Source organism: Paramisgurnus dabryanus, chromosome 1, assembly GCF_030506205.2.
Source record: "Paramisgurnus dabryanus chromosome 1, PD_genome_1.1, whole genome shotgun sequence".
Classification (NCBI taxonomy): Eukaryota; Metazoa; Chordata; class Actinopteri; order Cypriniformes; family Cobitidae; genus Paramisgurnus; species Paramisgurnus dabryanus.
In genome coordinates, this window is record NC_133337.1 from 53,172,778 (window position 1) to 53,198,629 (window position 25,852).

Below are 25,852 nucleotides of genomic sequence, written 5' to 3' on the forward strand. Positions count from 1 at the left end.
AAAGAACTACACAGATGCAGATGTCATCAGTTAATGTACACTATACTTTGATCCATGGCTGCAGGATCGAAAAAATTGAAAAATTTGCTGAATGACGGAGCGGAGCCGAAGACCGCTGACGTTTTCATGAGATTTAAATAGGACTTAAAAGCGACCACGAATTTGTGTACAAATTGTGGAATAAATCTGATTTTTTTAGGTGGACTGGGCAGAAAATTTAAAAGGACCTAGTGATGCCACTGACAATAATTATAAAATCATTAAAGAACAAGTCAGTTAATGTACACTAAATGCATCCAATTTATATGTTGGTAATGTGGTATGTATGTGGTATTTTACTCTCTTTTTTTTAAGTTAAAATGAAATGATTTTATAGACACTATACGTTATTATTTTGCACAGAAACACCTGCTTGATTATTTTGATTTGTGATCATCTATTTGAGTTTGTCAGCATTATCTGTACTAAAATAAAAATATCTGAGGGACCCCCCTAAGTATAATTTTAACATCTTATGGGAGTTCCGGATCCCCCCAGCCCCCCCTCAATTCAAACACTGACTCACATGATATGGGAGGATTTTGCTCACCTGCCCTTTACAGAGAAAAAGCATCACCCTCCTGCAATTGCACACTGGGCACGGTGAAAGATGTAAATACTTCTGTGCGGGTATATTGTGGATCATTAATACATTTGTAACAATACAGCTTATCAAACACCTAGCTGGAGCAGTTTTTTAGATGCTAAAAAACTTTATATTTTACAATTTAAATGTTTTTATTCACCAACACGAAACATAAACAGTGAAGTATTAGCATGCCATTACGCATACAGGACGAAATAAAAAAGAGAGCACTAAAAACAACGTACATGTGAAGAAAAAGACCGAAGATTAGCGGAATTAGCTCACCTAACTTTACGTGGAAAAACTGAGGAAATATACACGTTTGAGCACGAGACTGTTTGCTTATTCGGTCTTTAAATCGACAGCCAATCACAATGCTGTTGCAACATGCGCTGCGTCCCTATTGATGAATCAAAAATACGTTACGTAAGCTGTAACGTTACATTAGCATTTACTTCAAAATGCTGTCTGTAAACGTCGTTCAATTAATGTTTTCATAAATGCACGACAAAACACTTCGCCTCTCTAAACTTACAGTTGCGTCCTAAGTCTATCTCGCATCCATCATTCCTCCCGCTCCCAGCGGCTGGATTCTGGAATTCGAAGGTGGAAGTGACGCGTCCTTCCAAAAGCTTTCCCTTTCCGCTTCCGGTGAATCGCAGAACTTCGGGTAATTGGAGTTTCTTGATGTCAGTCAGGAGCAGCAGCAGCTTTGCCACCACCTCTCCTGATTCACTTCTGTGCTGCACTTGGCGACCATATCGGCCGTCAGGGAAAGAAAATGCCAACGGGATGATGGGATCGTAGGCCTCGCGCATACAAACTGTAAAATGTCAACTATTTTATCGACGCGTTGAGTGCTTCTGGGTTATCGAGTTAGGATCGTGATCGACTCCGGTCTGTGTTTTATCTGTCGCTGTCTCTAGCCTCGGGAAAATGTACCCGACTATTCTTGATCTCATTTCTTTCGCAAACAAAAGAAGACACCCGAAAAAACTATAAAAGAAGACGACAGAAGGATCGGTAAGTTGATCTCTCATTATGTTGTCAATACGCATCGATTAATTCATGTTATCCCGCGTGTTTCTAAGGCTTTTGGAGTCTTTTTCCAGTCGGCCCCTTTTCTAATGTTCGAGCCGGTTTAACTAAAGCAACCAGAAGAAATGCTTAGAGATCATTTAAGTGACGTGAAGTCGGTTGTTAAGCTTTACTATTGAAATATAAACCTCATACAAAGTGTGCATTTTGAATGATTGCATTTCCTAAAAGTAGGCAAAGTGTGGAGGTCTGCATCGCCACATTCGGTTGAAAATTAAGCTATGCAGAAAATTTTCAATGGCTGGTTTGCTACTGTACTTATTTAGATCTTATTGCAAAGGCCTAACGTTAGTACATTTCTATGCATATCTATAGGTATATGCAATACACTGATTTATTCCTGGGCCCAATTTTAAGGATATAGCATATACAAGTAATTTGTTCTACATCTAAGGTACAGTTTTATTAGCTTGATACTTGTGACAATCAATAGACATCACATAAAATAACACCTCAGATGCTTCTAAAGTGAGTGAAACATATATGCCTTATCTGAATTTAACTGTTTGGTGTAGTTTACTGTAAGGTATGTATATCTTAAAAACATGTTTTAATATTTAAGCACATGCAAAGTTAAATTGTTAACATGATTGCATATCAATACACTAGACTAGATAATGCTTGCAAACTGAGTTTAGAGGAGAGAAGATCTATGTTGTGGTGTTGCTACACGTCATTGGTGCTATCAGCAGATGTTCAAAGCAGCAAAAATGTGCATTGATTCACATCTTACCCTGGTAAGAAATGCTTATCAATATCTATATCACAATCTATATGTGCAATAAAGGCAGTTGTGATTTATTGTTCCACCAGGTATCCAGTGGTGGTACTACTATATACCTTACAGAGGTATATAGTATTCAAAGGTATATTATTTTTCACAGATTTGTAGTATTATATGCTTAAGGAGGATGCCTGCATTTCTTTTTCATTGTCTATTTCTAATCGGGTTTCTTTTGCCACCGTGCAACAGATCATGTTACATTGGCTTTTGAAATAATATCTTCCTGTTTAAGGTATCGCTGACACATTCTCATGACATGCAAGACATTTAGGCAAAGGTGAAAGACTTGCTGGCATATTTCTATGTGCAAAGATTCATGCCTACCCAGATATTTTAGTTGTCTTGAGCAGTGCTTAGACATTGCAACCGACTTTTCCTAGAAAGCTGTTTGACTACACTGTGTACATCTGTTAGTTGCCCAGGTATAACCTCCATCAGATCATTTTATATTTGTCTGTTTTTATGTGTATGCAAACATACGCTCACGGTTGAACTCACAGCCTTGAAAAGTATGTATGTTTGATGCATGTGCATTGCGACAAAATGCAATTTTTCTCCTGGGCCACATACTACATTCTCCTGTACGTGCATGCGTGACCTATACAAAAAACAGTACTATACATCTAGCTTTAGGGTGTACTCGCACTATGCGTACCGTATGTATCTTTTAATGATGTAAGCGTGTTCTGGTACAGATCATCAAGCATGAGTGGGGGCAATTGTACGGTTCGGTCCAGTTAAATATAATATGAGTGCGCCGTAGTCACCAATAGAGTTGCAAAGGGGTGGAAAGTTACCGGTAAGTTTCTGGTAAATTTCCAGAAACTTTCCATGAAAACTAAATCTGGGGAATTATGAAAATGTTCCAAATTGGAAACTTATCGGGAATTTATGGGAATTGTTTGAAAAATGTAGGGAAATTTATATACAAACATAAATAAACATTTAAGCAGACATGCATGCAAGGTAATATTAGGGCTGTGACAGTTGTCATAACCACCGCACAACCGCGGAGGGAAAGTGCGACCCACGCAAACGGCCAGCAGACTCGGAGTTGCGCTATTTGCAAGGGGAGGCCACTGATATCAGCGATGACACGCTGACTTTGGGGCAGACAATGAGTCAAGATATTGATCGTTTCTCAATCCGAAGGCTGCGGCCTCTGGAGGTCGCATTTGTAAGCTGCATACATCATCATCAAGACTGTCTTATTTCGGAATATTAACAATTATAAAGTTGACAATTATTCTTTGTTAATCGTACATTGTTGTGATATGCTTTTACTTGTGATTATAATGCTCAGTTAACTAAAATAAACCAGGCTTGAGGATGTATGCAGCCTGCATATGCGACCTCCGGAGGCTGCAGCCATTGTCTCTTGGTCACTCAAGGTTGCGAAAAAGTATCAATCTGCGCTACCAGTACACCCTCAAATGCCATTTTCTTTGTGGCTGGAAACATTATAACACCAAAAGGTTTCTCACTTGTTGTTTCTCACTTGTTGTTTCATGGAAGTGCTACAATAAACACGCACATAGGCACCGATCCCGTGGATGCTCCAGGGCTCAGCTCGACCACCCACCTAAATGGCCAAGCACATGTGCTCATTTGCTTCACATTTTGTGTCTAAAACCACCAGCAAAACATGACTGCGCCTCGTTCCTCCTTTTTAAAACTCGTGGACACTCCAGAGCGCCTTTCTTTGCTAAGTAACCTAAGCATTGCTTGACGTTGTGACGAGTACACATCGACGGAAAAAGAAACCGGCGCCTATGAACTAGGGGTGTCACAATTCTTTAAATCCTCGAATCGATTACATTTCCGATTCTAAGGCCACGATTCAATTCAATTCTCGATTTTTCCTCTTTTTTTTTTTTGAAAGATAAAAATACTATGCCATTATTATTATTATTATTATTATTATTTATTATTTTTATAGTTTCACATTAACATGCACATTGCTTGCTTTTCCACGCATGGGGGTTTGTTGGATTTACTTCACGCAAGAAAGCTTGTAGGATTCCTTCTTGCACGCACATGGACTAAATGCACGCGTCTTGGACTCTCGCATCTGTCCGAAGTCTAAACATAAACTGAAGTAGTAATCCTTACGTATTTGTTCAGTTTTATGCGATTCATGCGAGCTGAGGCTAACTATCCCTTTTGTTTTATAATATAACCCGCTGCATCTTGGCGCCTCTCTCACTCTCGTCCATGTGCAGAGAGCTGCGCTCTGTCCGAAGTCAGATCACTAAGTAGTAATCCTGTTTATGATATGCATTTCAAGGAGTTGTAGCGATACATCCCTCATGTTTAAAATATAATTTTCTGAGAGTTTTTCCCCCGCTTGGCAAGCCGAGCGGATGTGACATGAGGGAGTGGCAACATCGACGATCCCATTTTTTAATTCGAAGTTTGAGGGTGTGACTTAATTTCGATCGATTTCAATTTAAAATCGAAATCGTGACACAGTTACTATGAACACGCACATATGTTAGAAACGTATATCTGATCTTCATTTACATTTTTGTAACTTAAAATATATTTATGTATTATATATAAGCCTTAAAGCCTATATGCATCATTGTGCATTAGCACATCACACACACACAAACACATACTATAACCACCACAGTAAATTCGTGCATTAGCACCACGGTGGTAAAATACTGCCATCGTCACAGCCATAGCTAATACAAATTAAAAAAATGAACTTTTATGCATCAAAGAATCCTGATACTTACACTCATCAAGCCTGGATTTATTTAATCAGAAATTATTCTAGTAAGCAGTGTGCATGTGACTGAGGAATGTGCAGGTTAGAAATTCAGCTGAAATTGAATTGAATCTTATTTTAGACATTATGCTGCAAGATTTTTTTATTACATTTAAATTTCCAGTGATATAGGCAACTCTGGAATTTTTTTTAAATTCCCAGTTTATTATTCCCAATAATTCCTGTTAATTCCCATGAAAATTCCCAGAATTTTGCAACCCTATTCACCAAAGTACCACACACCTGGCAGAGGTAATGCATAAATATTCAGTCCAAATTATGAAGCTCTCTGAAAAGGTTGTGTAATACAATTATTTAATGTGCTTTTTTCTTCACGTCCAATCTAAATTTAGTGCAACAGACCTGTTTTACTTATCTATTGGCCAAAGAAGTATACTTGAATGAATGTCTGCCATCCAGAGCATGGATGTTATCAACTTTTTTATGGTCTTTTCCCAAATATATGTGGTATTTAATGCAGTTTCATGTGTTGTTGAAAAAAGTGATTTACATTTGATGGGCACATTTATTGAATTGATAGGTGATACTTTACTAATCTCTGGGATGCGCAGATTCCGGCATAGTGGAGGTTATACCTTATAGATGGACATCCATTAAAGTTCTGGAAAGAACAAAAAGCTCTGGACTGCTTCCTCTTGTGGCACTTGGGTGCTAGAGGTGTCTGGAGTAGAATTTGGCTGCAGTATCAGGTGAAGGGGGTGTGCAGAGGGGGCTGGGCTCACGCTACCAGGAAGCAGAAGGTCTGGGCATGGCTTGTTAGTGTTCTTGGTAGCAGAAACCCAAGCTGAGCAGAGAATAGCATAGTATTTAACGGGCTAGTGTTTAGTGATCTGGTGCCAGGGTAAGCCCGCAGACGGTCTTGTTGCATGTAGTCAATAGTTAAACAAGGGGCAGAGAAGAATAAATGTTTAATAGGTACTAGCAAGATGCAATATTATGCTGTAATTGTTAAAAGACACATGTGGTGTGGTGTGGAGTTGTTAGTTAGCAGCAGAGTAACCAAACAATTAACAAAAAGGGTGGGGGGTTAGTGCAGGGGTATTTAAAATAACGGGCACATATCTAGCTGGAGAAGCTATAATAATCAAAGTGACATTTTAAATGTAAAATATTTTTTATTTATATTAATAAGGCCATATCTGAAATCTAGTCATTGTTTCCAGAAAAGCTTTCTGGAAAATGTCAACTTCATATAAAAACTTCCATGTTTACAGTTGAAAATGAACAAAGTACATGTCCAGGTGGTTTATGGTTTTGCCAAGTATGTAATCACAGTTTTAAGTGCATTTAAAGTTCAATACTAAATAGTTAAGTTTATGCCAGAAAAGTATGTTAAAGATTGGAATTGTTTCTTTTTAGCAGTGGATGCCCTTATTGCTCAATGAAAGGTTTGTGTAAAGCTATGTATTAAATGAACTAATTCAGTGAAATAGTAAAAATTATTTACCAATGTCCTAGAATGTTGGTTGTAGTTCAGAAGGTCTGTGCTTGTGAGTCTTCATATTACTGTCAGCTGGGACTGTGTTTCTCATACTATTGCCGTCCAGAATGAACTCTGCTGAATCTTCTCTTTATCACCCGGACACCTCTACTGAACTTTTACTATCACCTGAAATAGGTCCTCTGTATCGTCCTGACATTTTTATATTACGGCTGCACAGTTTGGCTAAAAACATACATTGCAATTGTGATTTGATCGCAATATGACATACCGTATTTTCCAGACTATAAGTTGCTCCAGAGTATAAGTCGCATCAATCAAAAATGCATCATAAACATATAAGTCACAGTAGACTATACGTCGCATTTATTTAGAAAATTATTTCACAAAATTCAAGCTGAAGAACAGACATTTAATCTGGGCAAGTTATTCAACTAAACAATAGCACACAGAACAGCAGGCTGAATAGGTGTCTGTCTGTACGTTAACGTAATACAAACACAGGGTTTCCCTCAGAAAGTGTGGTAGTTAAGGTGGTAGGATCAATAAAAGGGGCGGGGCTTAAGCGTCATGATGAAAATTAAAATATTTTTATTTAAAAACACTCAAATAAAACTTAATTTTGAAGAAACTATGACAGAAAATGAACACATACTAGATTATTAATGAATTCAATGTTTTTAACAGATACCTCTAACAGGAATAGCTGCGTGATGAAGTGAAAATAAAGGGTTAATAAACAAAAACTGAAACAGATGTTCTGGCGAACGATGATGGCGCAAAAAGTTTGCTCAAACAAAAATTCACCAGCTAACTTCCTTTAAATTTGCATGAACTATGGATTTATACAATAACAGGCTTAAATAATCCCAAAACAGAAGTCCACTAACAGTTCTCACGGAAACACGTTTTATCAACTGGCCATCCTCCAGACATGACGGACCACGTCTTTATCTCATTTCGGCTGTGTTGCACGCATCCACGGCACGCTATTCTCCGAGATGTTTTATCAACTGGCAGTCCAGACCACGTCTTTATCATTTTGGCCGTGTGGCACGCGTGCCCGCTTGCAGTGTGAAGCAGATGTCCACGCTATTCTCCGAGATGAACTTGACGGCCTTTTGTCAGGCTAATTTTTTTTTTAGACGACCTAGTTAAGGCGGTAGAGTTTCCCAGCTTAGGCAGGCCGCCTGAACTGCAAAATGCTGCGGGAAACCCTGAAACAGTTATGTACACGATACACTAGCATACAGAACATGCCTGGAAGGCTGAATAGGTTAAATGAACAGAACAAGCCAACGTGCATCAAGTTTGCAGGCTCGTTCTTCCACATCACTGAATTCATTGAATTACATAAATACAGGAGCAATTCTAGTATAAAAGTGTTTGCAAAGTGTTCTTATCAGAACGTAAACTGTGACCTCCATAGTAGGGGTGGCACGGTCCATGAAAAAAATCCGAACCGTTCGGTTCGCTTGTCTCGGTTCGGAGCGCGTGTGTACCGCACGGTTCAACGGTTCATGGCATGCGCAATGTAGTCTCATGCCCTGTATGTGACCTCAGATAGCGTGTTTCCCTTTCACGCGAAAGAAGAGGTGACTGGTTTGGAGTATAAGTACTGCGGGTTATGTTACGTGTAGAAATGGCAAGTGGGAGAGAAAAGGAAGTCTGCCCGCAGTTGGAGGATGCGCCAGCGTCGTATAAGTTTGGTGTGTGGAAACATATTTTTATTTCATGTTACTTATGATGACAGCGGAAATAAAACAACAGATTGAACTGCAGTCTATGGGTTGAATATGCTCCAACAGCCACAGGAGATCGCCTTCTCTCCGACCATTTATCTGAGGTACTGAACACAATGTTTTACGTCTTTTCATATTCAGCGCTATTTTTAGCCTTTCATTGATAAAATTAAAGCGGCTGATTTCCGCGTAGTTTCATTTTGCTAGCGTGTGAAAGTTGCGCGATCTTATTTCAGAAATTGCCCCTCAAAGTAATCAGAAGTGGTCAAAAGTGGACAAGAGATTTTAATATTACAGGTGCAAAGGTTATGTTTCTCTCTCGTCCACATAAACTCTCAGTATTAAAGCAGCCTCTCAGTGATAAATCTAAGAGCTACACTGAAGTTGGCATTTTAATAAATGCAAGTTATCTTTGTGTGCTAAAAATGTAGATGTTTATGTAGATGGCAATACACATTCTCTTTTTTGCCAATTAAATGAAAAGCATGTTGAAATCATCAATGTCTTCCCTCTTGCTCTATCAAAATCTCATCTGGCTTTCCTCAGAGATGGTCCAATGTGCTTAAAGTCAAATTCAGTTTGTGCATGATTACATGATATAACTTTTTTAATGATGTATCCTAAATTATGGATAATTAATACATTAATAAGATAATACATTTCTGGCGTGTGAAAAATTTAAAGAAAAAATAACACCAAGAACCGTACTGAACCGTGAACCGTGACCATAGAACCGTGATACGAACCGAACCGAGGGTTTTGTGAACCGTGCCACCCCTACTCCATAGAAAGAAGCCTTGTAAATTTTTTTATTTATCTTGTGCATGTATTAAAAATGTTTTTTTTACAGTTAAGAGTTGTAATGGGGTCTGTAGGGTGTCAAGTTAATTATAGTTGTAATATAATAATTTGTTAATAATTGAGGGCTCACATGCAAAACCCTCTAAAAGCGTCTGACATGTTTTCTTGTAAACTAGCCTTCTTATCAGACTCTTAATAGGGCTGTGACGAGGTATCGTGTTTCCCATTAAAAATATCTGTCTGAAATCGATTCTGAAATTCATTGAGAAGCATAGCAAGCAGCATTAGACAGTTTATCGGCTCATCCCTTGGGTTTAGATTAGAAAAAAACATTATGAATGGAAACATTAAAGAAGTATAGCTTGATTCATTACAGCACTTATTCGTTATAGGTTATTGCCTGGTTTACTGTTGCATTGCCAAGTTGGCAATTGCAGAGAGCATGTGCAGATGCCTCGTAACACACACTTATCATTCTTTCACATAAAAAAACCCTCAGGTCTGAACATTGCATTAGGTGGAGGGATGTTTTCTAGTTCTGGAAACGGATCTGTTAGACCCAGATATATTTGTGTTTTTTCTGCGTGCCATTACTTCTTGTGCACAGTTAAACGTTGGTGCCTTTAAAAGAATAATTGACACAAATTTGAAAATTTTCATAATTTACGTATCCTCATACCATCCCTATGTGTATGACTTCCTTTCTTCAGTTAACAAAAAGTGAATGTTACATTATAATGTCATCAGCACATGCATCCATTGCTAAAATAATCCAAATGACATTCGTCTCTTGAGTATTTGTGTTCAGATCAAGAGATTACGTAATATATAAATCTGGTTCGGTGTCAGTAAGAAATGGGAGAATTTTCATGTTTTGTTATTTTTTTCAAAATGGACTTAAAGTTGGTGTGTGTGAATGAGGTTAGCGTTATGTGAGACTGTAAACCCTGCACTGCAAAGTTAATATATATTCACAATGATTTGCCTCCCAACCTGGCTTAAATTACCACTTTTCTAGTCATTTCAGCAGAGCTAACATTGATCACGCAACACATTTTGCGCAATCATCTCATTTCAAAATGCATCCAACTTTAGATTGAGAATCCAGGGGAAAACCAAGTGACCCTTGAGTTCACATTTAACACAAACACAGAGTCTGTCATTATGAACTTGGTGACCTCATATGCACTTCTGACGACACATTTTACAAATGTTGTTCTGTAGTGGAAGTTCAGTTTGAAGTGGAGCAAGGTTCCTGAGTTTGGGGGAAGGTCAGGCTTGTTGTTGGCCTCTATGCACATTGTAGCCATTGCTGCCCCGCCAGATCTAAGCTTTAATTTATGACTATCCTTTATGTTCTGAGACTGGCCTTCATTTTATTGCCACAGAAGAAATAGGCCTGATGGTATAGGTCGATAGCTTCCTGAGGCAATGTTTAACAGAAGATGAATTTAGAATCACATGCTAAAATGCTGTCCCAGAAGTTGCCTGCAAAATTATCCTGGTTATAGAAATAAAGATCATGAGCCAATCTCTGACACGAAATATATGAGCCAAAATGTCACCATGTTCAGAGTTAGAAAAACATGAATGGGGTGAGGGTTTAGAGGTGTTACAACTGGCCTTTTTCTTTCAAAGACAGTGTGTCACACATACAGTTGTAAGAAGGAAACGCAAAGAGTAGCATCTGAATTAAAGTTGACTTCCAGTGCCTTTTGATGTAAAGTTTGTGAAACCAACCATGTGACCAGGGTTAAAACAACTTTAGTTTAAGTCTATAGCTTTTCTCTTTTTCTAGTCTGTGATTTGATATTAGTTTTACAAGGCATTTGCTGATCCATCTCCAATGTTTAGATGGTTTACACAAAACCCAGCAGGGTCCAAAACCGTGACGGTAATTATTTTCCTCACTTACCATCTCGAAGAAGGTAAATAATGCACTGTAGCTCATCCCAGCACATGACCTACATTTTGTTCTTTCTTTTCTCAGGAGACTTGATAAACTATCATTAAGTATTCATGGAAACGTTCCTCTCTTTCAGACTTCTGGCATATTTCATTTTAAATAATTTAAGGCTTAATTGTGTTTTTTTTTTTTTGCAGAGGCATACTTTGACACGTAATTTTTTTGGTCTATAAAATTGCATAGACTAACTGATTTCGTAATCACATTTATAGTGCTTTTCCACCGTTTGGCTGCAGTTTCCACATGAGCCTGGTTCGGCACGGCACGATTACAAACCGCTCTCAGTTCGAAATTCTCAACACGGTTGTTTAACTTGAATCGTGCTCACAGAATGTGTGTAGTGATGTCGTCGCTCAGGATTGGTCACTCGTGTGATGCCTGGCCAGAGTCCTGAAACGGGTTCCCGCATAAAAGTGTTTAAAACGGGTGGATTGTGACATTCCTAAAATTCACGGGCGGGTAATTAACTAGTAGCGCGAATGAAAATATATGCGATATTTGTAATATTTGTATGTCTAAATTACCATTACACGTGCAACATATGACATTTGACCCATCACGTCACCACCATTGCGACAGTGCACAACCTTTGTTGATGCTTCATGTAGCCTAGTTGGAATGAGCGTTGCAGGAGTTGCATGAGGTTTTGCCGTTGATAAACGGAAAAGGGGAACGTCTTCTCTTAAAAGGCATTTTGAGACTTGTAGGAGCACAGCAGGGGTTGTGCAGGTGGGTTGTATTTTTTTTCTTGTTCTTTTTTCCATTAATAGGTCCATTTGTGTATAGTTATCAGGTTCCATAGCTATTTAGGTGCTGATGGTAGGCTACTTGAATTAGGGATGTTAACAATTAATCGATCTTCGATTGATTGTCGATAAGAATTTACTCGATAAAACTTAACGATTGTTGACAAACAAGATCATGCACGTGTGCGCGGCGCCTGCGCAAAACACATACAGTTGGAGAAAAAAAATTAAGCGAGCGCGCAAAAGTTAAACTACTAGCTATGATCAAAACGATGCTCGATGCCAAGCACACGCATGTGCTTTTTAACGTCATGCGAGACGAGGCTGGCTGGCTACCATCGCAACGAAATGACATCCGCAGTGGATCTGACAGGGTCCGACGCAGAAAATGCAAATACGTTTAGGATACTGAAAGCAAAGACCCTCTTCAGGGAAGCCTGCAAAATTAGCATAGCAACGCTGCTATATACAGAGAAGGAGACCAGAAGCCGTTTTTAATGAACCGATTAAAATGTAATCTTAAATTATGGCAAGAAACTGTCAAATGTAAACTGTAACTGACTGTCGTTACACCCTGAATGCCCGCAACATATATCACTGATCATCATTATTGACTGGCTGAGGCGCTGCGTGTTTTCTAATGGAAGGTTGCCATCTCCGTAATATAAGCATCTTTGCTGAAAGTACGTCTAAGCTGAGGTGACGACGAGAAAAGTGCCCTTCGTGTGCTTCTTGGATATAATTACAAACAGTGTATCAACGACTCGGAAAGCGAGGTAAACAACTTGATAAATAACACTTGATGATAATAAAACTGTTATTTTGACATGGACTTTCATGGGTCTGTTGCAGAGTGCCCATGTGAGGCGGAGTTATACACTGGGTCTATTAGTCATTATATTTCATTACGAGATAAGTTTAAATTGATGATTTTATCAAAACAACAACTACATTAACTCATTTTACAATCCCACTAGCATGTTATTTAGACAAAATAAAATCTTTTAATTCGCGTGAGGAAGCTGTCGTTTTTATGCACACTTTTATGTCATTGGCTATATGCCACTGCAGTGAAGGCTTATTGCACTATTACTGTTAACGATTATTCGATTGATTGATCGTTAATTTAAATGATCATCGAATATGGGAAATTGCATAAATTGACATCCCTAACTTGAATGGCGCAAAACAAAGCGCAGTTTAGCCTGTTTCATTAGCCCATTCATGATGCTGTTGTGATGTTGCGAGAGGTACGAGATAAAAAATTATGCACTTTAACTGGAATGATTTTAGCGTGTGTGATTTATGCGTTTGTGGGTACGTGTCGGGTAACCGGCCAAATATTAACAGGTCTGGGCGGGTGCGGCTTTTATTTTGATATTATCACGGGTGAGGGGTCGGATCTGGTGCTAAACTTTGCGGGTACGTGCGGGAGCAGGTCTCCAAAAATGGACCCGTGCAGGACGCTGTGCCTGGCTACAAGTTTGGTAAAGCAGGTTATTTGAGTGAAGTAAACACAAATTGTGTCAAAAGAATGAAATGATCATTCACTATAACATGCTCGCTATGTACACATTTGAGCTTTACTGCTTGTTTGATATGTTGGTTTGTGGAAATTTTATCCCCGGTTAAGATTGGTGAGTCAGGGGACATGTGCTTAATAAAGAAGCTAGTTTGTCTGGGCACAAGCAGTTCCTGAGCTCATGCTTCACCTGGAGGGGATCACTCTGTATTTTGCTGATTCACATTTGGACTGATCTAACAGTGTACTGCCAAGCGAGCATGGAGATGCGTTTTAATAGCTGAACATCAATGAATTAGGCCAAAAAACCATACTTGGGTCCTTAAAGTCACCATGAAATGGAAGCAGTAGTTGTCTTATTGATTCGATTCAAAAACGATTTTCGATTCAAAAACGATTCTTATTTTTAAAAAACGATTCACAGTATGTAAATGTAGTTTACTTCTTCCTATGTGACTAATTGTAGGAGATATACAATTTTAAAGAAACACAACAAATTAAATGTAGTTTGATATTACTTTATGTCTTTATGCAAAAATAATAACTGATATGAAGCAATTAGATGACCCCTTTTATCAAACTCTATTAAATACAATAAAATAGTATATATATGATAGACAGTGCAGGTCTATAGATTATAAATGTGACTGGTGTTATAATGGTTATTATTTCTATTAGATAGAGCAGAAGCAAGGAAAGTGCCTCTCTATTTCTCTCTTGCCAATTAAAAAAAGCTAAATCCACTCATTATTTCAGATTCAAAAGTCTACTTGCTGTCCCAGTGACAGGGGACTTTACATTACAGCTTTGCGTTTTGTAAATCTTGAGTCAGCTTGAGCTTTGCTCGTTCAGTGCAATAGATTTTGGAAAATATATGGTTTATTAATAATGTTAGAAAAGAGCCCTTTTTATCGCCATAGAAACCGTCGGCACGCTGAAACTGCACGCGAGCTTTAGCACGGTAGCGCTCACGGTCATTCTCCGATCGACTCGGGTTTTACTCACTAATCAGACTCGGGACCCGAAGTAATTTAACTTTGACTGACCCGTACCTGACTGACCATTTCAAATACAAACCCGGAACCATACGGTCCGCGGGTGCTCCGTGAAGTTCTCTAATGGTAAAACTCTGCTCAAGTTCAGAAACATGAAGCATACAATGTGACACGAGCTTGTTCGCGTCGCATCCCAATTCATTGCAAAACAGAGAGCACGTGAAAGGACACCGAGCTCATCATGTCGCACACAAAATGTCATTTTTAAATAGTGTCATCATCACAGAAAAACAAAAAAGACCAAATTTGACGCCATAAATACTTGGGCACTTGTTAATATAACTAGGCACAGCACCCAAGTAAAGTCAATGTGTGGGAAACACTGTGACAAGAGTGTGCAGGCGTCAGAGTGAATACGACGCAGCGTCATCTATGGGAATACTGAGATAAACTCATTTCAGGACAATAGTAAAACGGCATTACAAAAAAATGTATGAATCGATTTTTGGAATTCTCTGAATCGATTCAGAATCGGCAAAGCTTGAATCGCGATTCAAATGTGAATCGATTTTTTTTTGCACACCCCTAGTAAAATCCATTATCGGTTGACCTCTAGTCTTATTTTCCCCATAGTGAATTATATCCGAGTGAAAGTGCTTCTGAAATGAAAAAGGTAGGGCTGGACTTGGAATTTGTCCATTAAGAAATAATTGGATTGTTTGAAGTTAGGTCATGTTGCTATAAATGAAGCTTACAGATAATTCATTTGTAAAAAAAATACCACAATATTCCAAAACAAATGACAGTTTTTCATTTCAGTTTCATTGCGACTTTAAAGTGCAAACCTCTAATATTGAAGGTTGAAAAACAAATCAAAAGTTCTTTGTGGCTGCACAAGAGTTTGAATTTGCTAATAGCAAAACCTCTCTGTTCGTTTGTTGTTTGGTGTCCCGCTTTGGCGGGTCAGAAATAAGACGGGCCCAGACCGGCATTGTAACTCAGCCCACGGCAGCAGGTTGACTGGGAGCCGTTCCATGAGTTCATTTTTAGCACTGGCCTTGGTTGATCAAGAGTCTGCCTGGCAACAATTTAATCACTTAGACCCTGTTTAAACCCGATATTAAAATTTGTCTCGGGCAATGTTTATCCAGAAGTATGCAACTGATGTATCTGATTAACGCTCATATTAGAGGTATTTCCTCCCTTACATGCCATATACCTGCCACATGTATTGCATTTGGCAATACTACAGTCTTTTTTCACAAAGTTTAACCAAACTTTTCAACGTTTGCTGCCGGCAGTCATAATGCAGAGTGTAATGATCCCGCATGTGCATATTGAGAGAGGTTTTGTCACAGGTCCTGGCAGATAAATAAAACTGTAAAATGCTCACTGCTGTTTGTCGTGCGAGAACGACTGCAAAAAGCCAGGAATCGATAAACAGAATCAAAATGCGCGCATCATTTCAATTCCCTCTCTTTTTTCGTTCTTGATACCCACCCCTACTTGAAGCCAAAGGTATAGGGCTGTCCGCGTATGCACTCCATTTGTGTGACGTCATTTCTGTCATTAGGAGGGTCTGCGGTTGTCTGCGCGCACCAACTGCGTGCTGCCTAAAATTTGAGATCGTGCACACAGTACGACATCTTCATCTATCCAAAATTTTTTATGTACTGTAGCTTTAACCCTAATGTCGCAAGCATTGCTGGCCTGATGGCCTGGTAGAGTAATAATTTGAATAAGAAATCATTTGTATTGCGTACGGGTCGAACACGGCCATCCGCGTGTAGCCCAAGTGAGTATACTTTGAAAGCTGCATGGACGCAGAAAAAGTATACCCGGCCCATTAGACTGCTCTTCCACAATTCCCTCCACATACACGCTCATCTATTCTGTTTTCAATTCAGTTCAACAAACTTAGGTTGAATGCAGCCCTAATCATGTTCTAATGGAGGTCTTTCTTTGTTTTCCAGGTCCAGGTGCCCCCACCTCATGGAGAAAGTTGGCAAGGTGTGGAGCAACCTGAAGAAGGGATGTCAGTCTCTGATTCACCCAGATAGGGGATCCTGTAATGAGACGCCACTACAGCTTCAGTCACAACCAGACACGGTATGCCCCAATGTGGACCGGGCCCAGGGAGAAAGCATGTTAGAGGTAGTTAATCCCTCTACCAGTGCACTCCCTCTAGTGGCATGGAGGACCAGTGGAAGTGTGTCACGGCGGGGCCATAACTGTGTAACAGATGCACCCCAGATACTAGAGATCACAGTTGAGCAGGACACTGAAGATGCACGGCCACCCTTTGGAGCCCGCAGGGATTCGTATTCACGCCACGCTCCTTGGAGTGGAAAGAAGAGACACTCATGCTCCACGAAGGCTCAAAGTTCTCTGGAGAACACAGATCGCCGATCAGGCCGGTTGAGGCGCAGACATGGTACTGGAAGCAGCCGGGAAGATGCAGAACCAGTCCGCTCGTTACGTCAGCAGATCCATGATACAATGGGTCTGTGCCTCCCATTGCGCTCATCCTCTCGAAGTGTCAACCTTCCACCACCCAAAAGAAAAATTCAAATAACAGAGTTAATGCTGGAGACATGCCCCTTCGCACCGGGATCAGACCTAGCCCGAAAATGGCATCTTATTAAACAGCACACAGCACCGGTCGCAGTGATGCCAGTGGATTCATCGTTGGATGCCTGTGGCGCTACCTGCGCATCACCGGAAGATGAGGAAGAACGTTTGCGAGAACAAAGGCGGCTTAGCATTGAGGAGGGTGTGGAACCACCTCTAGATGCCCAGATCCACACAGTGGATGCCATAACTGCCCCCTTAGCTTCCCTTTATAAGCTGGGACCTAAGCTGGCACCTGGAATAGGTGAGGCCTCAAGTGATAGTCGGGGCGCAACTGCAGTTAACTGTGACTCTGAAGATGATGACACCACAACTCTTTGCTTGCAAGCTCGTAGGCCAAAGCAGCGCCATTCTTCAGCAGAGGGCCATCTGGGAAAGCAGCCGGGCCCTTGGAAAGTACACACCCAGATTGACTTCATCCACTGCCTGGTTCCTGATCAGCAGCAGATTACAGCACTACCCTGCTACTGGGGTGTGATGGACCGATATGAAGCCGAAGCGCTTCTGGATGGTCGGGCTGAGGGTACCTTTCTGCTTCGCGACTCTGCTCAAGAAGACTACCTATTTTCCGTTAGCTTCCGCCGCTATGGCCGCTCGCTGCACGCACGTATCGAACAGTGGAACCACAACTTCAGCTTTGATGCGCATGACCCCTGTGTGTTTCACGCAGCCACCGTCACGGCACTGTTGGAGCACTACAAAGACCCTAGCTCTTGCATGTTTTTTGAGCCATTGCTCACAGTACCTCTGCACCGGACCTTCCCTTTCGACCTGCAAAGCCTGGCTCGAGCTGCAATTTGCAATGGGATCACGTACGATGGCATTGCGGCCCTGCCGCTGCCCCCTGCTCTGCAGGATTACCTCAGGGAGTATCACTACAAGCAGAGGGTGCGTGTACGCTGGCTTGAGAGAGAGACGGTCAAGGGCAAGTGAGGCAAAGCAGAAGGACTTCTCAATTTCTTGACAGGAGTAATCCATACAGCACTTTGCAGAGGTGGAGGAATTAAGCATTTTTGGGGGGAAGGGCTGTTATGTTTGAGGTATTGAAGGAGGGACCTGAAATCAAACACAGTATATAAGCTTCTATCATTTCTTTATCACTAACAAAGTAATACAGGTATAAAAGGCTCTACAGTGTGCACATTTACTACAGGACTTCAGGACTAGGCTGAATAAACGGAGGTCTTAGCTTCAGATGTTACCTTTATAGTCTTGTTCAGTGGATACCTTCATGCCCTTCCAGCCTTCATTGGATGGCTGTGGATACTTCACAAAATAATTTCAGTACCATTCGCTTTTCTGTCTACCCTTAATTCTCATGTAATATTGTATTAAGTAATATTGCTGACAAAATTCAAGGGGGGTGGAAGGGTAATGTTCAAAAAAATATTTCAACATCCTTAGCTGCTTTCATGGTGCTCTGTCAGTGGTTCACATGTCATCATTCTGTGCTCATTCCACAGTTAGAGGAGAGCAAGGAAAGACAGTGTTTACCCTGCTCAAAGAGAACAAGGCAGAGGGATCCACTAAAGATGGATTGATTTTAAACCTTTATATCCAGACGCCCTTCAGAACGCATCGCCGTGGAGTAAAGGGCTATGTGGCGTTCCGCTTTCCTTACACTTCCAGGAAGTGATAAGGATGGCGATGCACAATGCGCCATGTGATGTTGGAGCACTTCGTTTTGAAAAAAAAAAAACGTTACTCTCACTTTGCGTTCTGTTGCTGTCAGTGAGTTTTGTATTTGTTGATTCCTACCACTAATTGCACAGGGGGGTGACTAGTTCTCTATAGTCGTTTTTTTGTATTGTTGCGAATGGTCTGTCAGTGGCCTGGAGGTTGGTCACTGATTAAGAGCACTTTAACTTAGCTGTGCTTATGTTAGTGGGAGCAGCGATGGTCAATACAGAAACCCGCTGCACTGGGACCATTTTTGTTAGGTATAATCACCCTCCTTTATAGAAGAACACTTTGTCTAACCCACATTGGTCAATAGAGGGCAAAGTTTGTTTTGATTTGAACAATCAGTGTCAGAATTGCTGGTTTGTTATTAAGGCCTTTTGGATTTTGGGTTGATTTTAGTGATTTAATGATTATGAGTACATTCACATTACATTTATTCATTCAGCAGACATTTTCCCCAAAGTTGTATTCAAGGAAGGAAAGTTTAGGGTTTTCCTAGAAAATCTGTACAATTACATTATAGGCCTCTACAGCCAAGACTAGCTTCTTGGGAAGGCCGTATCAGTCAGAATCTGCAAACACTTAACTTGTAAAGTAAAATAAGAGTTTCAAATGCCATAAAAAGGTGTTCTTGGTAAATATAGGAAAAAGGAAATATTGTTTTAGTCCCAACATCCATACACATACAGTACATCTAGTCACTTAAGCAGTGTGCCTTCATACATCTCAAGCTTTAAGTTTATTATGTGGTGCATGTAGTGGAAACTTACAAACAGTGGTCTGATTTAAAAACACATCATGACATCAATGTGCCTGCACCAAATTCAAATGGCACCATGGAGAGAAATATAAGAACATCATCTTCATAGGCCCGGTGCTGATGTATGCTGCATTGATAGATTTGTCTTGTTTTGATTAGATCAAATAGACCTGCCAAATGTTCACGTTAGGCTAAGCTTAGGCTTGCAACACCTAAACAGTGTGCTATAACCAGCTTTGTGTGCTCTTTGTGTTGAGCTACCCCATCCTACCCGTATCACACCATTAGGAAAAGTTTTGGTTTATCTATAGTACCTTGATGCATTAAAAGTCGTCTTCCTTCACATTATTCAAACGATTCATCTATTTTTCCATGTGCAAGACAGCATCTAAGGGTCAGAATTCAGAGACATGAGGAGCGTACCCGCCATCCTGCTGTGCATTGTGTGGGTAAATGAGTGCAATTTAGAGGCTCGGCTGGGAAGGTGACAGTGAAGCAGGATCAAAATAGATGATTTTGCATCTGAACAGGGGTCAGAGGTCCTGCTTATATACTGCTCACCTCTTAAGGTGTGTCATGCTTGGCTTAGCTCTGGACACTCCTCAGTGCACTAATCCATTAAACTTGATGTGTACCTACATATACTTGTGTACCTGTTATTATCAGGGGTGGAACTTGTGTTCGGTCAGATAGTAGAGATGGGCATCTTGGTGTCTCATGTCTTTCTTCTAGTTTTACTAAAGAAGTAATAGATTAAAATATATCTGTCTCTCTCTCTATATATATACATCTATATATATATTGATACAGATTAAAATGAAATATTTTCATACAAGTAATTGCTTGAAAGAAATGCAATAATGTTCTTGGGCTTAGTTTTTGTGGTGACCCATGTGAAAAACAGATGTGAAATGTCTGAGAAGGTCTCCTTTAAAAGTGTTATCAGGGTCGTGTCATTCTGTCCACGTTATGATATAATGGTTCTAGTGCAATGCGTCAAGATATATGAGAGAAACTATGGGTTTGTGACCAAAGGCTCTGGTGTTTACGATCATAGATGGAGAGAATGGAGAAAAGTGTCGGTGTGATTGCGTTCGGTTCCCATCCTCTTAAAGGGACACTTCACCCATTTGCATTAAGCTTTGTATAGTTAGAACCCCAGTCATGTTTTTGAATGGTCATGCATAATTTCCTCAGTTGCCGCTCAGACAGAAGAAATACAGATTTCTGTGTTGCACTGCCTTCTTTCAATGATGTAAAAATCATCATTTTGCATCATTGAAAGCAGGAAGTCCAATATCTTTGTTGAGGGGTTGAGACTACAAACGCCCCTTTTCTCGGTCAAATAGGCACCAGATTCGAAATGTATGTTACATTTCGACTACAAATATCACACACTTTCAATAAAGATTCATGTTTCTATGGGTGAAATGCTCCTTTAAAATGATTTTAAAAATGGGGTCTAGTTTTATACCCAAAAGGTGCTAATTGGCTGACTGTATGGATTTTTCATTAACTTCGAAAGTGCCTTTACCCTAAAATAACTTCATCATCTCCTCCAACATCACGATTTTAGTAGACCCCTATCTAGTTAATTAACATCTTACAAATTGCAGTAAATGTTATAGAAATTGCAAAAAATGTATGTAATGAGTATTTATACAAGTGTATAGTTCTGTAGTTCTATATCAAAATATATTAGCGTACACAAAGCTTTTAATCCTGAATATTTGGGTACCTTAGTTAGTAAGACCCTAAGTTTTTGCTTTTTACACAACTACAGAGTTAAATGTGTCCAATTTAAAGATCAGCGGGTACATGATTGACTCAAATGATTGCACAGAAAGAGACAATGTGCATGGAGGGCTACAAAGCAAGATGAACGTTCACGATTGTGGGATGTATGTGATACTAAGACTTTAGATTGGCAGTATGTGGCTTGACAGTGATATACACCTGTCAATAGTCATGTTAGAGTAGAGGAATTTCATGCACTGTAAAAAAAGTCATTTCAAATTACTTTTATTTATCTTGACTAGAGATGAATTGTTATAACTTATTAAATATAACTGAAAAAAGCCAACTTCATTTTATAAGTTGTAGCAACTAATCTCTTTCTCAAGATAAATAATAGTAAGTTGTCATGACTTGTAAATCTGAGTTGATTCAACAAAAAAATAAGACAGCAAAGATTTTTTTACAGTGTGTCATTTCATTGAAGGCATTTTTTTTAGGATGTAACTGTGCAATGGTAGAAAAAAGCCATGTTGCAAGCCTATTTAGTGCAGAGCTGTCTGCATTACAAACAGATAGTTTTTTTTTTTTTTTTGTGAATTGATGTTTCTGTATACTACAACCCATAGGAAAGGGGGCTTTTTTAAGCTTTTTTAGTTTAACAAAATAAACCAGGAAGCATCACCAGTTAAAACTTCAAGTCACGTTTAAGCTCTATATGCACATCTGTTTTGGATAAAGGGGCTAAAGGTGGGCTCAAGACTGGGTGTCATGTCAACACTATCTGACAATGATTGGACTTAAGATGACTCTTGCACCACCTGGCTCTGTATTTTGATTGGACCCTTGGGACTGGGCCCTCAAAACGCTGCAACATACAGCATGAGTTCTCTGCATTGACATGGATATCACGGTCTCTCTTTAACTATCTTATATATTATTTTATTTTTTACTTTTATTTTTTACACTGCCCAAGATGTGTACTGTACCGTGTAATTATTCACGCCTCTCTTGCCCTCTGTTATGTTATCCTTGCTTCATTTTCTCTTCTGTACAGTTAATGGTCCCAGGCTGTTACTAAGTTGTTCCGTTGTATTATTTTGTTTGACTATGGGTTGCAGTTTGCTGTTTTTGGGGGGCAGAGAGTCACTCTGCATGCCCCTCTTTCACCAGTAGCTGTCACTCTTGGTGCTCTTGGCTTATGCTTCATTGTCTTAATATTCAAAAATAAAAGTGTTGTATGTGTAAACTGCTCGTGTCTGTTCAGATTCAGATTTTTTACCATACCAGGCTTCCTGCAGTAATGGGGACATCTTTTGGAAATACATGTAATTTTAAAATAGTTTTTTTTTTTTTACTTTTTCTATCCTAAAAATGCCAATAGACTGTAATGTATATTCAAACATGGGTTCCAAGCTGTCTTTGGGGCAGTACCTTTGAAAAGGTTCCTTTTCCTTGTACCATGTACTTTTGAGGTACTAATATGAACTCTTTAGGGCAGTGGTTCTGAAACTTTTTCGGCGTGCGCCCCCCACCAAATGTGACATCATAAAACATTGAAAATGTACATTTTCAAAACATATTTAACTATGCAATGTAGTGCTGTTGGTTAGTAGCCTTATTTTTTCTGAGCACTTTTTAAAAGAAAATCCAGATAATTAACTCACCAACATGTGATCCAAAATGTTGATGTCTTTCTTTGTTCAGTCGAGAAGAAATTATCTTTTTTGAGGAAAACATTCCAGTTTTTATTTTTTTATTTTAATGGACCCCAACACTTAACAGTTTTAATGCAGTTTAAAATTGCAGTTTCAACCCCACTTCAAAGGACTCTAAACAATCGCAAACAAGGCATAAGGGTCTTATCTAGTGAAACGATTAAATTTTTGGCAAGAAAAATAAAAATATGCACTTTTAAACCACAACTTCTCGTCCATCTCCGGTCCTGTGATGCGCCAGTGCAACCTCGCGTAATTGCGCAATGACGTCGAAAGGTCACCTGTTACATATATGAAACGCACATTTGCAGACCATTTTAAACAATAAACTTGACACAAAGACATTAATTAGTATAATTCGACATACAACAACGTTGGAACAGTCCTCTTTCTCCAAACTTGTAAACACTGGGGCGTAGTTTCAATGTGTCATCCGTGACCTCTTGATGTGATGACGTATTACGTGAGGTCGCACTGGCGCATCACACGACCTGAGGAAGACGAGAAGTTGTTGTTTAAAAGTGCTGATTTTTTTATTTTTCTTGCCAAAAATGACAATTGTTTTACTAGATAACACCCTTATGCCTCGTCCTTTGAAACTGCAATTTGAAACTGCATTAAAACTGTTAAGTATTGGGGTCCATTAAAGTCCATTAAAATTAGAAAAATCCTGGAAAAAAATCCTACAAATGTTTTTAAGAAAATGAACTAATCCTTTAAAGGCGGGGTCCATGATCTCTAAAAGCCAATGTTAACATTTTAAATCACCTAAACAAACACGTCCCTACCCCAATAGAATCTGGTCCTTCTTTTGATAGACCCGCCCCACACATACGCAACCCGGGCAACGATGTCTGTTAGTGGACACGCCACTTACTGCTGATTGGCTACAAGTGCGTTTTGGTAGTGGGCCCGACTCCCTTTTCCAAAGTGTTTTTCAAAAATCATGCACCCTGCCTTTAACAAATATCAGGTTTTAGTCTGCTTTATTTGAAATACTTTTTTTATCTACACTCCCCTGTTCAGGACTTTTGAGGTCAGTAGGTAGATATGTAGGGAACAGGACATTAGTTCATCAATACGAGTTCAGTATGGTTGATCTAAACGTGGAGTTTGCCTTGAAGACACTGTTCTGTGCTATAAATAAACTCAGACATCTGTGCCTTGTAAATAACTCTTTAACAGTTACGAGTTTGCAGGAAAGTCGTCATGTGTATTATGACTAATGGAATATGTAATAGAATAATGGTGTTCCAGTGATGTCTGGTTCTTGACTTGATATAATAACCTGTTTTGCATTTGTTTTGGTGAGTCATTCAGTTCAAACGAGGTAAGAAAATAAATGTTTTTTTTACATTTACTCTGTGTCCAAAAAGTAATTCAATTACCAAAAAATTGCCAAACTACCCCGCTTTCGCAGGAAACGGAGGAGGGGAAGGGTCAAGTTGCATTCTCCCATTCTCACATTAAGTCAGGATAGGTTTTACTTTTTGATTTTTCTTTTATTTTACTTGTTGATATGTTTTATCATTGTTTAAAATGTAAACATGCATTAAAGAAACCAAGCTTATATAAAAATATGTAATAAATAATATTAAAATTGAAGCTATTAATAGAATATGCTTTGGCAGGCTAATCGCAGACTCCATGCTGGCTAGATTGTTCTTGGTGCCTTTAATTTTAAACACTGTAGCTTTGGCTTCCTAGAAGTCGGAGCTTTATTATTGATTAAGAGTTCTTAGAAATTACTTTAACCAGAGCACAGAGATGTAACACGCGAACACAGAAAGAGTGAGAGAGAGACATTTACGAAAGTTTTGGAGGAAATGCTGACTTCTGATATAGACAATAAAGAGTGCCTTTGTGTCATCCGAGCTATTTTGGGTGAATTACACATACATCCCACACTTTAAAAACTATAATATAGATAAAGTAAATAAAAGGTCAAATACATAGTGCATATAAGAATATTTTCAGGGACAAGATGGCTTTTATTACAAAAATTGACCATTGAACTCCAAAGCATGCTTGCATTTCCTTTTGTATCCAGCAGGTGGCAGTGGAGTTTAAAAGGAAAAGACGCAACCAAGGTGAAAAGATTCTGGCTAGAGGGGATACGGCTACGGCCAAATCCCGTGAAATGTTGGGTTTAGGGGCGGTTTCCTGGACAGGGATTAGACTAGTCCTAGACAAAAATAAATGTAAGACCTGTCCAAACTCAAAACAACTTGCACTGACATATCTTAAAATACATCAGAGCCCTTTGATTAGCCTCTTAAGAGCTGTCCAAACTCAAAACAACTTGCACTGACATATCTTAATATACATCAGTGCCCTTTGTTTAGCCTCAAAATGCACACAAGTAATTTAGTAAGGCATGTTTGTTAAAACTAGTTATATTTCACAATTAAACTAAGACCTAGTCCTGTCTTAAACTAATCCCTGTCCGGGAAACAGGGTATGATTAGGATGAAAACAGCGATCTTTCGGCGAGATTTTGCCCGTAGCTGTATCCCTTCTAGCAACAACCGTGGTAAGAGCTGCAGCTTTTGCGCATGCCTGTAAGTTTTAATTTAATTTATGTGTCTGTCAAGCTTTAACTATACTTGTTTACATGACAATAGCATAGTTTATGTAAACCCCTCAAACTTCGCTATAGTTTGGGGTTAGGGTATATATCTGTCCCTGTACGATTGAACATTACTGAAATCATACTATCGACTCAAAACACCAGGTAAGTTATTTAGACTCAGCCGTGTTTGTAAAGTAAACCCTTTTAAGTAGTGATATATGATGCTATCTCCTGTTT

General features: G+C 39.4%; 1 protein-coding gene across 1 annotated transcript; it reads left to right on the top strand.

Moving 5' to 3' along the window:
* Positions 1-1,304: 1,304 nt before the first annotated feature.
* On the top strand, positions 1,305-22,577 carry socs5a (suppressor of cytokine signaling 5a). Its single transcript, XM_065270409.2, has 2 exons — positions 1,305-1,648; positions 16,491-22,577. Exon 2 carries the CDS (start codon positions 16,510-16,512, stop codon positions 18,079-18,081), a length of 1,572 nt encoding a protein of 523 aa, XP_065126481.2. The 5' UTR covers positions 1,305-1,648; positions 16,491-16,509; the 3' UTR covers positions 18,082-22,577.
* The last annotated feature ends 3,275 nt before the right edge of the window (positions 22,578-25,852 follow it).

Excerpts from the sequence above, each read along its gene's own strand:
- socs5a (XM_065270409.2), top strand. The coding sequence starts at position 16,510 with ATGGAGAAAGTTGGCAAGGTGTGGAGCAACCTGAAGAAGGGATGTCAG.